General features: G+C 42.8%; 2 protein-coding genes across 2 annotated transcripts in view; one reads left to right on the top strand and one right to left on the bottom strand.

Annotated features, from left to right (window-relative positions):
- Positions 1 to 1,070: 1,070 nt before the first annotated feature.
- The window catches only part of MIER3 (MIER family member 3), a 32,967-nt gene continuing 18,992 nt past the window's right edge, over positions 1,071 to 15,045 (top strand). The window contains exons 1-4 of the mRNA XM_012497441.2: positions 1,071 to 1,101; positions 2,543 to 2,567; positions 6,579 to 6,724; positions 14,596 to 14,730. Of these exons, the coding sequence (XP_012352895.1) occupies positions 1,093 to 1,101; positions 2,543 to 2,567; positions 6,579 to 6,724; positions 14,596 to 14,730 (315 nt within the window). The 5' untranslated portion in view covers positions 1,071 to 1,092. The remainder of the gene's footprint in view (positions 1,102 to 2,542; positions 2,568 to 6,578; positions 6,725 to 14,595; positions 14,731 to 15,045) is intronic.
- Positions 5,015 to 5,442, bottom strand: LOC100583725 (NADH dehydrogenase [ubiquinone] 1 alpha subcomplex subunit 5). The gene has a single exon (XM_003265945.4). It carries the CDS (start codon positions 5,429 to 5,431, stop codon positions 5,081 to 5,083), a length of 351 nt encoding a protein of 116 aa, XP_003265993.1. The 5' UTR covers positions 5,432 to 5,442; the 3' UTR covers positions 5,015 to 5,080.

The raw sequence follows: 15,045 nt of genomic DNA, 5'->3' as shown, positions 1-15,045 counted from the left end.
AGAGCAAATGGTCATAAGGCACATGTAGGAGCAGGTATTCCTGTTAAGCCTTATGCTTGGTCTTTCACCCATCCACTTGCACAGGGGACTAGTTTCCTTTTATGATCCTACCCAAATGTTTGGCCTTTTTGGAGAAGTGAGGGAAGTGAGGGGTAGAATTTTTGAGACTCAGTTCAGGGCCTTTGATGTGCTGTTCCTGTCCTTCAACAGATGTATCAAGTATCTCTGGGTCATCCCCTAAGACACATTGGTGATGAACAATTCCTAGAACTGGTCTAATTTTTTTTGATAACAGCACAGTTTATATTTTTTGGGCATCTTCTTGAACTGTACAAGTATATTCAGCATCATTTCTCTGCCCTGTCGATCTTTTGTCTTTTCTTCTGTGTCATCAATAACCTGTTTGGCAAATGTCTACTTCCATTGTCCACTCCGTGAGCCAGTGTACACCGGTCTCCATCTCCCATTCCTGCAGGTCTCTTCGTGGAAACGGCAAAGTGCCTGACTGTAGTCCTCTCATTCTGGACTGACTCTGCCATCCACCAGCCTCTTCTCCCATTTCCCAGGGCTTCCTCCCACATCTGTCTATTTCATCGATCGCCTCCTCCTCTTAGGGAAGTTGAGTCTGTCGAGTTCCCCTGCACATCGCCTGCCAGTCCAAGTCTCCTGCCCGCCTCCCGCACGCCCTCCCGCGCCGCGGTGTCTGTGGGTCGGTCCCCAGACGCGCCCGCCGGCTCTTGGGCCTCCAATGGCTGGACGTGGGTCTGTCCCGCGCCCGCGCGTTCCTCCGTCCCCCACTTGCCTCCAATTCGGCAGGAACTTTACACCAGCCAGGAGGAGAAGGACGGTGCGCGCGAGTGCGGGTCTGGCCAGCTGTGGCTGGCGCGGGGGTGGCGAGGGGCGCCGGGCGGTGTCGGCGTGCCAGCGGGCCGGGGGCGTCGCGGCCGCCCTGCCCTATAAGGGGCCGTGCCGCCTCCGCCGCCGGGCGGGTGCCGGGCGGACCGCGGTGGTGGCGGCGGCGGCTGCGATTGGCTCAGGCGCCCCATCCGGGGACTGGGCTCGGCGCTGCTCGTTCGCCCTAAAGGTACCAATATGGCGGAGGTGAGCAGGGAAACCGGGCAGGAGCAGCCGGGCTGGAGCGGGCGCCCGGCGGCTCCCCGCGACCCCCGAGCCAGCCTGGGGGATCCGGGGCTCTTTCCGCGGCCCCATGAGGGGCGGCGTGGCGACGCGGGGGTCGCGGGGCGGCGACTGGCCGTGGCGGGGCTGGCCGGGGGGCGGGAGCGGGCGCGGGAGCGGTCTCCCTCCGGGACTAGGCCGCGGCGGCTCCGGCCCCGGTCGGGCCGGGCGACCGAGCCGGACCGAGGTGGCGGCCGGCTGCAGTGAGCCCTGCCCCAGGGACGGGGCAGTGCTGTGTCCCCGGCCGCTGACGCGGGCCGCCGGCGCCTCCGCGCTTCTTCCCGGGGCCCGGGTGGGTGGAAACCGGCCGAGCCCCCCCTCCGCGGCCGGATCGCAAAGAGGGGAGCGGGCTGCGCCACTGCCCTGCGGGAGTCGTGCGCTGTGCCCCCGGCCCACCGGGCCCGGGCTGCGGCGCGAAGGAGCCGCACGCTTCACTTTGCGGGGGGCGCGGAGAAGAGCGGGATGCGGGGCCACCGGGCTTCGCAGAAGAGCGGGACTCCCCACCCCGCAGCCTGGGAGGTGCGGGAGCCCCTGGGGTTAAAGGGCAGGCCGAGACCCTCGACGCCCTCTCCAGGAGAGCGGCTTGATAGCTCCAGTTTTCTCTGGGCTGGAGGAAGGAAGGCTGGGCGAGCGAAGCTGCCCCGGCCAGGTCCCCCGGGACTGGTGAGCTGGGGGGAGGGGGCGGTGTGGCAGGAGCCCCTGGGCTGGAGCTCGCTGGGGCGGGGGGCGCGCTGACGGTCCAGGGAGGGTCTGAACACTCTGGAAGGAGCCAGCATCCCTGGAACTGAGAGGAGCTGCATCTCTGGACTCGAGAGAGAGGATGGGGGGCTCGCGCTTTGGTTTGGGGGCAAGTGTCCGATTCGAGCTGGCCTACGCTCCAGGGGAAGAGATCGGCTTCGTAGTTGGGGCTCCCGGGCCCCAGGGGCGAACTAGGTGCTCAGAACGCGAGTTCGTTCCAGAAAAGGGTGTTACGTTTCGAGTTGTTTGGGGCTTCAGAGAGCCGGGTGGGATTTGGAGGACTCCGGAGATGCCAGGGATGGGGGACTGATGGTGAGAGCCGACTGCTCTGGGGTTTGCTTCTCCGCTTTGTAACTTGCTGAGCTCCAAGAAGCGACTTGGAGTTGCCTCTCAGACTCCGGGCTTCGTCCCGGGTCTGTGAGTTTGTACACTTGGGACTCGGGGAGGAAGGCGAGGCAGCCAAGAGGGGGCCCGAAAGGGGCCGGGAGCGATTCGAGCGAAGCTACGTCTTGCACTTTTGGCAGCTGCGGAGGAGCGCTCGACTCCGCCTCCTCTGCGCCCTGTTGCCGGCGCTGCCTCTTTCCCCGGCTGTGCGATCTAACCTCACGTTTTCTTCTCTCTCTCCTAGGCTTCTTTTGGAAGTTCGAGCCCAGGTTTGTCCTATTTTCTTACGTCTTCGGTGGTTCCCAGTGGGTAATGTGGGCTCAAAGGTCTGTTGCTAAAGGATTCCCCATAGAAATGTATGCTGCAGGTTTTTCTTCATTGATTTTTAAGAGTTTCAATGTGCATTTAGTAAAGTTTGGGGAAGGAACAGTTATATTGTTCTTTGTTGTTTTCTCTTGCATGTTAAAAAAGTAACTGTTACAAAGTTGCTAAGACAAGCGTTCTTTTAAGTAATATGACTTTAATTATTCCGTATCTTATTTTTCCTCCGAGCCTGAAACAGTTAATCCCAAATTAACTGGACACCAGCTTTAGCAATTTAGATTTTAATTTCGGTTTCTTCTAGAGATTAATTTGTCAGAACTCTGGGACTACTTTACTAACTGTAACCCTTCATCTCCTCTTACTTTGTTTCTTTTTCGTAATTAAATGTCTATGAATTGTGTTAAAATTGGAAGTTGAGAGGTAAAGCTACCTTAATAAAAAAGTTTGGCACAGAAAAAGGGTGATTTCGACTTTTGAGCTGAGACGATCTCAGGTCATCTAGTACAGTGTTTCTTAACTTTCCTGAGATCAGAAACCCCTGTCAGGATCTAATGAAAGCAAGGGATGTGTCCCAGAACTCTGCACATATGCATAATTACACACAATCTGGGGTTTGTAGAATCCCTGTAGCAGGTCCATGATAAGGACCTTTCCTCATGTGCTAATCATGTAAGGTATCTTTGTTTCAGTTTCTCATCTCCTTTCTAGCTTACCTCTTTGCTCTCTTCCCTCTCATAGTCTACAGGAAAAGCACCTCCGGACTAGTCCAACTCCATTATTTTACAGTTAAGGAGACTTTTAAATAACTTTCGTTGGTGGTGGAGCACAGATGAGCTCCTAAATCTTCTGTTACAACTTGTTTCCATAGAGTGAATAGTCAGTTTCCTTACACTATTACTTTTTGGTATCTGCTGCACCTTCAGAGCCTCACTTGACTGTCATTTAAGGTATTATAACACCAAGTAGAAGAAATTTGCAGCTATTTTAAAAATAGCTGTCTACATCTTTAAAATTCTAAAAATTTTTGTTAATTTTGAGATGAACTTTTTTGTTATAACTGATTTTAGGAAAATATATACATGATGTCAAACAGCTGGATTAATGGAATTTTTCCGTTTGGTATCACTGACTTCTTTTAAGAAGTTGCAATCTAAATAAGCCAAAAGACAGTGTAACCTGTTTTTAATCATTTAGCCTGTTTTTGTTTTTTGTTTGTTTGTTTGAGACGTTACGCAGGTTGGAGTGCAATGGCGCAATCTCACTGTAACCTCCGCCTTTGAGGGTCAAGCTGTTCTCCTGCCTCAGCCTCCCAGGTAGCTGGTACTACAGGGATGCGCCACCACACTGGGCTAATTTTTTTGTATTTTTAGTAGAGATGGGGTTTCACCATGCTGGCTAGGCTGATCTTAAACTCCTGACCTCAAGTGATCCGCCCGCCTCGGCCTCCCAAAGTGCTGGGATTAATTAGCCAGTTTTTTAAAAAGAGAATTTTAGAGTTGGAAGGGACTTTTGAGGTTCTTTCAGTCATCCCCATGTATTTTGCAAATGGAAGACAGGAGCTAGACCTAGAAAGTTTAAATGACTTCCTTTAGGTCCCAAATAGCCAAGGACAAAGCTGGGAGTAGACCCTCAGGTCCTTCGATTTTTGGCCCTTATTGAATACCTTCCATGTTAAAGGGGAGGCCTGTTGTGCCAAGTGATAGAGGAGTAACAGAAGAGCCCAGAGGACCTCTGCTACCAAAGAGGTGGAAAAGTCAGCATCTATTTCATTTCTGCCTCTTTGGCATACCATGGAACTTGCCAAGAATTCCTCAAAAAAAGAAAATTTGTAATGGTGGATGTGAGCTAATTAATAAATATTCATATTTCTTTTTTTTTTTTTTTTTTTTTTTTTTTTTTTTTGAGATGGAGTCTTGCTCCATTGCTCAGGCTGGAGTACAGTGGTGTGATCTTGGCTCACTACAGCCTTGACCTCCCAGGTTCAAGCGATTCTCTTGCGTCAGCCTCCCAAGTAGCTGGTATTACAGGTGCCCACCACCATGCCCGGCTAATTTTTTTGTATTGTTAGTAGAGACAGGGTTTCGCGATGTTGACCAGGCTGGTCTGGAACTTCTGACCTCAGGTGATCCCCCCACCTCGGCCTCCCAAAGTGCTGGGATTACAGGCATGAGCTACCACCCCTGGCCCATATTTCTTTTTAAATTAAACCACATGTAAATCAACAGGTTTTTAAATAAGCAGATATTTTTCAACATTAAGGAAGATAACATAATGTAAACCTGCCAAAAAATTAAGTCCTGTAGAAATTATATTTTTAGAACTAATTAGATTAGAGTGCTCTGAACCCAGAATCAAAAATAATGAATTATGTGTGTGGTTTTTCTTTTTTTTTTTTTTTTTAATATAACAATATTTAATTACATCAGTTTCCCATTAACACACCAAAGTCACTTAATAATTATATTGGCCATTTCCACTGATCGGCAGGAGGCTCTTCCACTAATGGCTCCCATAGTTTCCATTCCCTCATTTTTCTTGCCAGATTTAGTTCATGTTCAGCCTGAAGAATCACCTCTTCTAATTGACCGCCTTGAAGTTGGTCTTCTAATTTTTTAACATCTGGTTCCGCTTTAACCATAGCCAGCTTCTCATTTGTAATCTGTTCTGTATACTTTCTATATGCTGCATTTTTAGGGATTTCCTCAAGAACATCAAGAATCTTTGTGTACAATATTCTTAGCCTCTCGTGAGGAGTATTGCACACAGCCAATCCCACAAGGCCAGTGGTCTTCTTCAGCACACCAGCCATGACAGCGCCAACGAGTCCTTGTGTGGTTTTTCCATAGTGAAAAATCTTTGGCCTAGTTCAGTGTTTTGGTAATGATCTCACACTGTCCTGAAATGTTTGAAATTTTAAAATATTCAGTAGCTTGACTAAGAACAGATTAAACTTTTTATGTTGAGTATGCTTCCATCCACTTCTTCCTTCCCCCAACCTCAGTTTCTGATACTTTCCTTCCTTGCTCTGAGGGTTACTGGTCTAATTGAATTGGATACTAGAGTAAAACAAGTGGAGAAAATCCTGTTTTTTTATAAATTTAATTTCATTTCTTTGGGATTATGGATTTTAGTCATCTCTTGATTTTTGGAGTTTCCTATTGACTTCATATTTGCTATTAAAAGCTATTATAGTTTTATAAACAAGTATGAATTATCCAAAACAACTTGCAATGGATATATCTTCTAAAACCTTCAGATGTGATTTTCTGTACTCCCTACACATAATCCCAAGAACTTTGTTAGTAATCCAAAGTAAAGCAGTCTTACAGTTTAATACTTGTCTGATTAATACTAGGGAACTTAAAGTACTGTTAGAGACATGTAAAGTGATACAATGCTTTTAAAAGCTGAATGGCTGTATAGCTGCTTCACAGAAACTTGTATTTGTTTTATAAAACAGATTTTTGTTGTGTTTTCTGTCTTTATTTGAGGGTTAGAATTTGAGGAAAATTTATATTATCCTGAAGTGTGCATCTTAGTGTATAGCAGATTCTTGTGAAATCTTCTGTTCATGGAAATTTAATCCTTCTGATACTTTGCTATTGCTTTTAGACAGATGTATTAAATGAAATGATAAGCAGGTTTGACTCCTTTTTCTATTAGAATGTGTCTTTAAAACCATGCTGCTTAAATCACTTTGTTGTTATCATGTTTTCTTGTGGACTAGACCCCTTATAAAAGTGTTTGTGAATAACTTTGCCTTGTTATTTTGCTGATTTAGACATATTTTCAGAATCATAGGGTCTTAATTTATAACCTATAAAGTATATAGTAAATTCATTTAGTAAAACCCTCATGTAAATATGAAAAGGGACTGGCAGAAGAACACAAGTTTTTATTTTCTTTTGTTAATAGCCTTGTAAATGTGTAAAGTGATTCAGTTTGTTTTATTCCAGTTGGGTCTTTGTCTTCTGAGGATCATGATTTTGACCCCACTGCTGAGATGCTGGTCCATGACTACGATGATGAAAGAACTCTTGAAGAAGAGGAAATGATGGATGAGGGTAAAAACTTCAGTTCGGAAATTGAAGACTTAGAAAAGGTATAAGATTTACTTTAATATACAAACTTACAAAGATTTTGAAATTCTATTGTAATTTTAAAAATAATCTACCTGAAATAAAAATAGGATCATAATCCTTTTTTTTTCACTCTTATTTTGGGGGATAGCCTAATAAGTATGTTTTCATTTAATTTTTCAAAATTATTTTGTATCTGTTAATTTTTAAGCTTGTATCAGCACAGTGAAGTAGGTACACGTAGGCATTTTACAGATGAGAAAATTGAGATACAGAAAACTATAGGCCCTAAGATTATTTCTGAATCCTAGTCTAGCCCTCTTTCCATTGTAACATACTATTCTGCTAAGGGTCAAACTTGAATTTGGCTAAGTACTGTAGTAGATACAGAGAGAAGCCTTTTCCTTCAAATAACTCATAATCTAGTGGAATATTTTAAGAAAACTGAAAAAGATTTACTGTATATTCAAATATAAATTGGTAATATCCCATCCCCTGCTCCTTTAAAAGTCATCTTTGAAAAGGTTGGCAAGAGTGAGTGTAGTTTGTAATTTTTTAAGCCCCAAGTCAATGTAAATTCAAATGAACTGTATTTTCATGCATTTATACCAGGACTGTACATAGAGAGGTCCCTATAGGGGTTACCTTGAAAACGTGTAGGATTTATGCTTACTTAACCATATTTGAAAATTTCTTATCAGCCAGAATAACAAAAGCTTTCAGAAATGATACTTATACCCTGAGTTTCTTATACCTCTTTTTCTTGAAAAGGGCAAGCACATTCTTATCATCTCCTCTGCTTAGTAGCTTTGTGAGGCAGGAGTGGAGTATTATTTTATTTCCTTCTTCACGTTAATACACAAGGAAACAGAAGAGTGACTTAACTGCCCACTTGCTCTGATCTGTTCTTATCTGTAGTAAAGTACAACTGTATACATGTGGTCTCCATTCTTTTTATTGATGTTTAATGAAACATGAAAATGAATAAAAGAAACAGTAGAGACACAAATATAAAGAGTAAGAATCAAGTTTTTAGAAGGAATTTTAAATTATGTTTTGATTATTTTTGTATCACTTGAAATAGTGTATTCTCTTAATCTTTTATTAGTGGAATAGTGATTTAGGTATTGGTCATGTTAACAGTCTTAGGGGATTGATGTTAATGTTCATTTTCAAGAATTATAAGTTTTTATGTTCATAGTAAATAAACTCAGTTGTGTGTTGACTGTAATGTGGCCCATATTTTGGTGTTTACAAATTTTTAGTACATCATGTGTTATGGAAAATAAGGTAAGTACTAAAGCAATTTTCCTTATAGTAGCTCTTTGAGTATAGAATATGTGGCTAGATTTTGGTTACTAAGCATACTAAAATAGGGTTTATGTAATATCTTTATATATTTTAATTTATGCATATTACTGCCATCTGAGAGCTTTTAATAGACCTAGATTTATAGGTAGAACTTTTTTTTTTTTTTTTTTGAGACGAAGACTTGCTCCATCGTGCAGGCTGGAGTGCAGTGGCACAGTCTTGGCTCACTGCAGCCTCTGCCTCCTGGGTTCAAGTGATTCTCCTGCCTCAGCCTCCTGAGTAGTTGGGATTACAGGCATCCACCACCACACCTGGCTACTTTTTGTATTTTTGGTAGAGACAGGGTTTTGCAATGTTGGCCAGGCTGGTCTTGAACTCCTGACCTCAGGCAGTCCACCTGCCTCGGCCTTCCAAAGTACTGGGATTATAGCATGAGCCACCACACCTGGCTGGTAAAACTTTTTAAAGAGTTCTTATTTCTACTTTTATTAATATATAATTACCCCCTTGATGTTCACTGTGAGAAAAATTCAAAAATTCAGAAAAGCACAAATGAGAAAGTAAAATATCACTTTTTCTACCATTTAGACTTTAGTATAGGTTTTTCCTTTTTTGTTAAAAGAAAAAAGGCATTTAGGCTGGGGGCAGTGGCTCACACATGTAATCTCAACACTTTGGAAGGCTAAAGTGGGACGATCGCTTGAGCCCAGGAGTCTGAGACCAGCCTGGGCCACATAGTGAGACCCCGTTTCTACCAAAAAAATTTAAAAATTAGCTGGGCGTGGTGGTGCATGCTAGTAGCCCCAGCTACTTGGGAGGCTGATCATCCCAGGAGTTCAAGGTTGCAGTGAGCTATGATTGTGCCACTGTATTCCAGAGTATGTGACAGACTGAGACCCTGTCTGGAAAAAAAAAGATCACTAGACATTTAAACAAATTATATGTATATAGTTTTGCAGCCTGTGCCTTAAGGTATAGACAGGCGTTAGTTACTAACATTGAAATGCATCTCAGACAGTCTCATTTGGTCCATCCAGCAATGCCATCAGTTGTGTCAGATGAATACTGGCATTATTTTTCTAGGCTCAGAGGCCTTGTTGATTGTAGGATGTACTGTTGATTTCTTTTTTTTTTTTTTGAGACGGAGTCTCGCTCTGTCACCCAGGCTGCAGTGCAGTGGCGCAATCTTGGCTCACTGCAGGCTCTGCCTCCCGGGTTCACGCCATTCCCCTGCCTCAGCTTCCTGAGTAGCTGGGACTATAGGTGCCTGCCACCACGCCTGGCTAATTTTTTTTGTATTTTTTTTTTTTTTAGTAGAGACGGTTTTTCACCGTGTTAGCCAGGATGGTCTCGATCTCCTGACCTCGTGATCCGCCCGTCTTGGCCTCCCAAAGTGCCGGGATTACAGGCGTGAGCCACCGCACCCGGCCTACTGTTGATTTCTAAACAGTGTAGGTGGTGGAGGAACACTTGTATATGAAGTTTGCACTTTAGTATCAGGCTACATCCTGATTCTGATATGTGAGGGAGTGCATCATAGGATCAAGGAAATGATGGTATGTGAGGAAATGGAGGTGAGAGGGATTAGGTGATTTGTCCAAGATATTGGTTAGCAGTTAGTGGGTCTTTTGCCCTAAATCTGTTTCTCTTCCTGATATAAATCCTTTGACTTATAGAACAGTTCATTTATAAGTGTGACTAGACTCTACTGTGTCCCTTAAAATGTCAATAGGTTCAACAAAATACCCAAGAAAAGGAAGAAAAAAATCCTTATACCTGGGATAAGGTGATGGATCACACTTCTAAGCTGATTTAGCTACCACAGATCCTTACAGACTTTGAGACTTACTAATTCAATTTTGAATAAATTGTTTTTATGTTTTAAAGGACTTAAGTGCTTTATTAATAGGCTCTCAGAGAGTTCATTTGTGAAGTGCTTCAGAGACTAGATTCACCTTTTCCAGTTTTGCTTTAAAAGTTTTGATACAAATGATTTGTGTTTTAGCATCAGCCCTCTGGCCACCAGTGTCATCCCTTGAACTTATTAATGAGGTTTCTACGAAGATGGTCATCTTCTCCCTCAACAGGTGGTCATTCCTGTGTCTTTATAGAAAAGTGGGAGTTTTCTTGAGTGAATGCTGGGAACCTCCTGTCTCCCTCACACGTACAAACTTTTATATTATTCTTTCCCTCCTGTCCTGCAAAGTATCTGCGATATCCCAGGCTAACCTCTAGATTGTATCCCTCCTGCCCTCAATTTATTCTTCTACCTTTTTTTTTTTTTTTTAATCTCCACATAAGAATCCTACTCGTGCAGATCCCACATTTGGAAGAAATTCTCTTTTGATCTTGTGTTGCCCTCAAGTCACTTTCCTTTTGTAGCCAAGTCTCAAGTCATGTATGTACTTTCTTCCCTCCCATTCAGTCCTTAGCTTGGCTTCTTCCACCATGCTATAAGGCCACCAATAATTACTTTCTTAGAGATAGTCTCACTCTGTCACCCAGGCTAGAGTGCAGCGGTATCATCATAGCCAACTGCAGCCTTGACCTCCTGGGCTTAAGCAATTTTCCCCCCTCAGCCTCCCAAAGCCCAGGGATTACTGGTGTACCCCACCACCCTGGCTAATTAAAAAAAAATTTTTTTTTATAGAGAAGGAGTCTTGCATGCCCAGGCTGGTCTCCAACTCCTGGGCTCAAGTGATTCTACCTTGGCCTCCCAAAGTGCTGGGATTACAGGCAGCAGCTACCGCGCCTCACCCAGGTCACCAGTAATTCCTGATTGCCAGATACTAAGATTTCTTGTCTTTCTCTTGCTTAGTTTCTTTTTGGAATTTGACCCAAGTGACCATTCCTGATTATCCATACTTGTTTCTGCCTTAATTTATGTAATCCTACTTTTTCCTGGTTCTATTGTCTGGCTTCTCCCTCTTTCTTATTTTACGATCTTTTCTTTCTTTTCTTTCTTTGCCTGCATTTTAATTAACATTCTCCAGGGTTTTGGCTATTCTCACTCTGTGTGCCTTTTCTGGGTGATCTCACTCAAACCCACTGCTTTAACTTTCACCTTAAACTCATCGTTAACCATCCCATCCTTAAGTTGATCTTGTGCTTCTGTCTCATAGTGGTGCTATAGTTACCTAACTTCTCAGGCCAGAAATCTGGCAATCCATTTAGACTCCTATATTGCTTTCATTCCTTCTATCAAGTAACTCAAGAAGTGGATCTTTCCCTAAATTTCACTCAAATAATCCCCCTCCTTAGTTCAGGCTCTCATTCTACTTCCCTTAGAACATTATTTCCAAAATACAAATCATGTTTAAGAATTTTCAGACATACCCATTGCCCATAGTGTAATACATCTGAAAGTTCTTCTGATAAGCATAGATCCCCTCCCCTTTTCTCTCTACCCTCTCCGTGGGTGAGCTCATCAACTTCTGTGGCTTTAAATATCATCTAGATGCTAATGAATGCCAGATTTATATCTTTAGCCCAGCCTGGTTCTCTGAGCTCCAGGCTCCTGGCCAACCTGACTTTTCTACTTGGATGTTTCATAGTCCTCTTAAACTTAACTGTGTCCTTTGCAGAGCTCTTGTGGTTTTTTTTTTTTCTTCAAAAACCTTTTATTCCTTTAGTATTCTCTATCTTGGCAGAAGTTACCACCATCTAGGCAATTGCTCAAATAGAAAACTGGGGAGTCCTCCTTCCCTTTCCCTCCCACGTCCAGTGACCCATTTGGTTCCACCTCAGAATATGTCTCTTCTCTTCGCTTCTCTGCTCTTGTGTATCAATACCCTCACCTAGCACGAGGCTTTTTAAGTGGTTTCCCTGCTTCTCTTGTATCTCTCCACCCTTCTTAACTTTTCTTCATGCAGGTGTTCAGTATTTTAAGAAGAAATAACGCTATGGTACTCCCTTTTTATGAGTCTCCGATGGCTCCTCATTGCCCTGGGAATGAAGTCCAAGTTCCTTTCCCTGGCCCTGAGGCCCTTTGTGATCTGTCCCTGCCTCTCTTTACATTCTCTTGAGCTATTCTTCATTCTACTCACCAAACTTTGGCCACTTGGCTTAGTAGGGAACCACCTTCAGGCCTCACATGTGTGTTTTTTTTTTTTTTTTTGCCTGGAATACTCTTCATGGGACTGGCCTTCTCAGACTTCAGACCTCCGCTGAAGATTGCTGACTGTCTTTCCCTGCTACCCTCTGAAAGTGGGCCCCGAGTGTTACTCTGTATCTCAGGGCTCTATTTGTTTGTTACACTCATCAAACTTGGCAGCCCTATATTTGTGTATTGTCAAAAGCCTTGTCATCTTTCAAGACTTAGCTCAGTCTTCACCCTCTGTGCATACCTCCATACTCCATACCAGTATTCTTGGGGTGTAGGTCTGCCCTTCTCTATACTCACAATTGAATATTGAAGCCATCACATTGTATTATAATGGCTAACTCATCAGTTTCTCCCATTAAGACTGAATTCCTTGTGAGCAGGGATTCTTCAGTAAATTTCATTTGTATGTCCAGTAGCCAGTAGCTAGTAGCCCTCAGCCAAGTACTTAGAACTGAGTAAATGATGGGAAGGTGGACCATCAGTGCATAAAAGGTGAAAATTGCCACTCCCTGTTTCAGGGAGAGAGTCTGAAACTGTGAGGTTCTGGAGAAATACTACTGACAGGTGCTTGGCAAAGGCTGCAACCCAGGCACCTCTTATATTAGAACCAATATGAGCCAAAGGGAATGGGCTGCATGGACTCTGCAAGGAGCAAGATAGGACTGTAGAGAGACTCTAAATCCGAGTCTTGTTACCTTCAGTGGATTCTTTGGTTTGGAAGAAAAATAATTCATTGAAGTTTCCCCATGGTGTAGGTGAACTTTACACTGTTCTGACCATCCAACTCAATTTATGCTGATTCCATGCTCCCAAAGGAGTTTTGGTTGATTTAAATCCCAGGCTAAAAAAGATTTTCATGATCATTTATGGTCGTTAGAAAGGCGTATGTCTACTACTGCAAATTTATAAATTAGTGTTCTATCATATACTTGATTGTAAGTTCATTTAGCATAAATCTGTTTTAGTTAGGCACAATAAATTATGTAAGTTCCATACCTGCAAAGGTGAACGCCAAACGTTTGCATCCCCTGTGGGCCCTGTGGGCAGCCAGCTGGCCCTCTAAGGAATCATCACTGGCTCTTCTCAGGTCACTTTGTGATCAACTGTGGGCATGTTTTGCACACTCTCCTTTAGCGTTTTCATGTTGTTTGCTTTGTGGATTATTTTATTTTAAAGGGAAAACTAAACCATAAGCAAATTTTAAAAATCTCTTAATTGATGGATACAGAAATCTTAAAAATGTTTAACAGATTAACTAGTTCGTGAGTATATTGTTTTTAAGTTATTTATTTGAATGATAAATAGTTCTCTTTTTTTTGTATTTTTAGTAGAGATGGGGTTTCACCATGTTGGCCAGGCTGGTCTCGAACTCCTGACCTCAAGTGATCTGCCTGCCTCGGCCTCCCAAAGTGCTAGGATTACAGGCGTGAGCCACTGCGACCGGCCTTGAATGATAAATAGTTCTATACACTTTAGTAGTTAAAACATAGTCATGTGTCACTGAACGAGGGAATACATTCTGAGAAAGGCGTCATTAGGCAGTTTCATTGCTGTGTGAACATCACAGAGTATGCTTAGACAAAAGTAGTTAATGTAGCCTACTACACACCTAGGCTATATGGTGTAGCATATTATTCCCACCACAGTTGTATATGCAGCCTGGCTGTATATGCAGTCTGCATGCACTGAATGTTATGTAGTGCATGGTAACACTTATTTTCACATGGATTCCTGAGAGGGAAACAGTGACTTCGTGTCACTTTGAGGCATGGCATAGGTGTTCATAACATAGGCAGCACTGTAGCCAGGGTATGTAGTTTTATTAAAGCAGTGCAGCCAGTGAGATAACTTGGGGAACTGGAATTCAAACCCAGAATTAAGCCTCAGTTTTCTCACATGTGAAATGGTGATAACAGTATAATCTTCCTCAGACAGTTGTTTTAAAAAAACTGGTATAAAAATATGAGATATAGTAAGAATATAAAAGGATAATTGTGCTTTGAACATAAATATTGCTGATGTTAGTAAACATTCAGCAAAGGTTTTCTACCGGGTGTCTTCTAATTAACATGAAGAATAAAGCAAGTGGTCAGCTGTTAAATGCAAGGAAAGAAGCTGTGAATTACAAGTTATTAATTGATTAATTGGAAATGTTTTCAGGGCAAATCTTTATGTTAACTTGAAAGCAAAAAACAAAGGCACTAAAGTAAATATTTGAGGAATTTTTAAAGTACTAAAATGCTTCTGGAAAATAAAAACTAAGGTGTTAATTGTTAGGCTATTGTTTATACATTAATTATAGCTCTAGGTGTTTGGTCCTGTTTTCTGACAACAGCACAAAAAGAAAAACTGAAACTTGCCTTTGATTTGTTCTGCTGTTTTGATAATGTGCTTTCTGAACCTAAGGACAGTACAGTTTACCTGCAGTTCAGTATTGTGACATCTGCTGAGTCTGTGTTTATGCCCTGGCTTGAACAGGAAGGAACCATGCCTCTAGAAGATTTACTGGCGTTCTATGGCTATGAACCTACAATTCCAGCAGTTGCAAATTCCAGTGCAAATAGTTCCCCAAGTGAACTGGCAGATGAACTACCAGATATGACACTAGACAAAGTAAGTGTGAGCATTTGAAAGAAAAATTCAGGGTCTGTTACCATTGACTGCTTTTACTTCCATTTAAAGTATTATTTAGTAATTCTTAAATGTAAACTTCTTGTTGACCCATTGTGCTTATTTAGGTGGCTGATTTAAACTTTGTTTGGCTTTGATCACACTATGTTAAGAGTAGTATTAATAGCAGCTTCATGGTACTTTGCATGCCTAAATAGTCTACCGTAATGTTTTCATCTTTCTTGTGTAGACACATTGTATCTAAACTTAGATTTTGCCTTAACTTCTTTTGATCCTATAAACACATAAAAGCCTTGA

Source organism: Nomascus leucogenys, chromosome 18 (genome assembly GCF_006542625.1).
Source record: "Nomascus leucogenys isolate Asia chromosome 18, Asia_NLE_v1, whole genome shotgun sequence".
Lineage (NCBI taxonomy): Eukaryota > Metazoa > Chordata > Mammalia > Primates > Hylobatidae > Nomascus > Nomascus leucogenys.
This window is presented reverse-complemented; position numbering and strand designations above follow the sequence as displayed.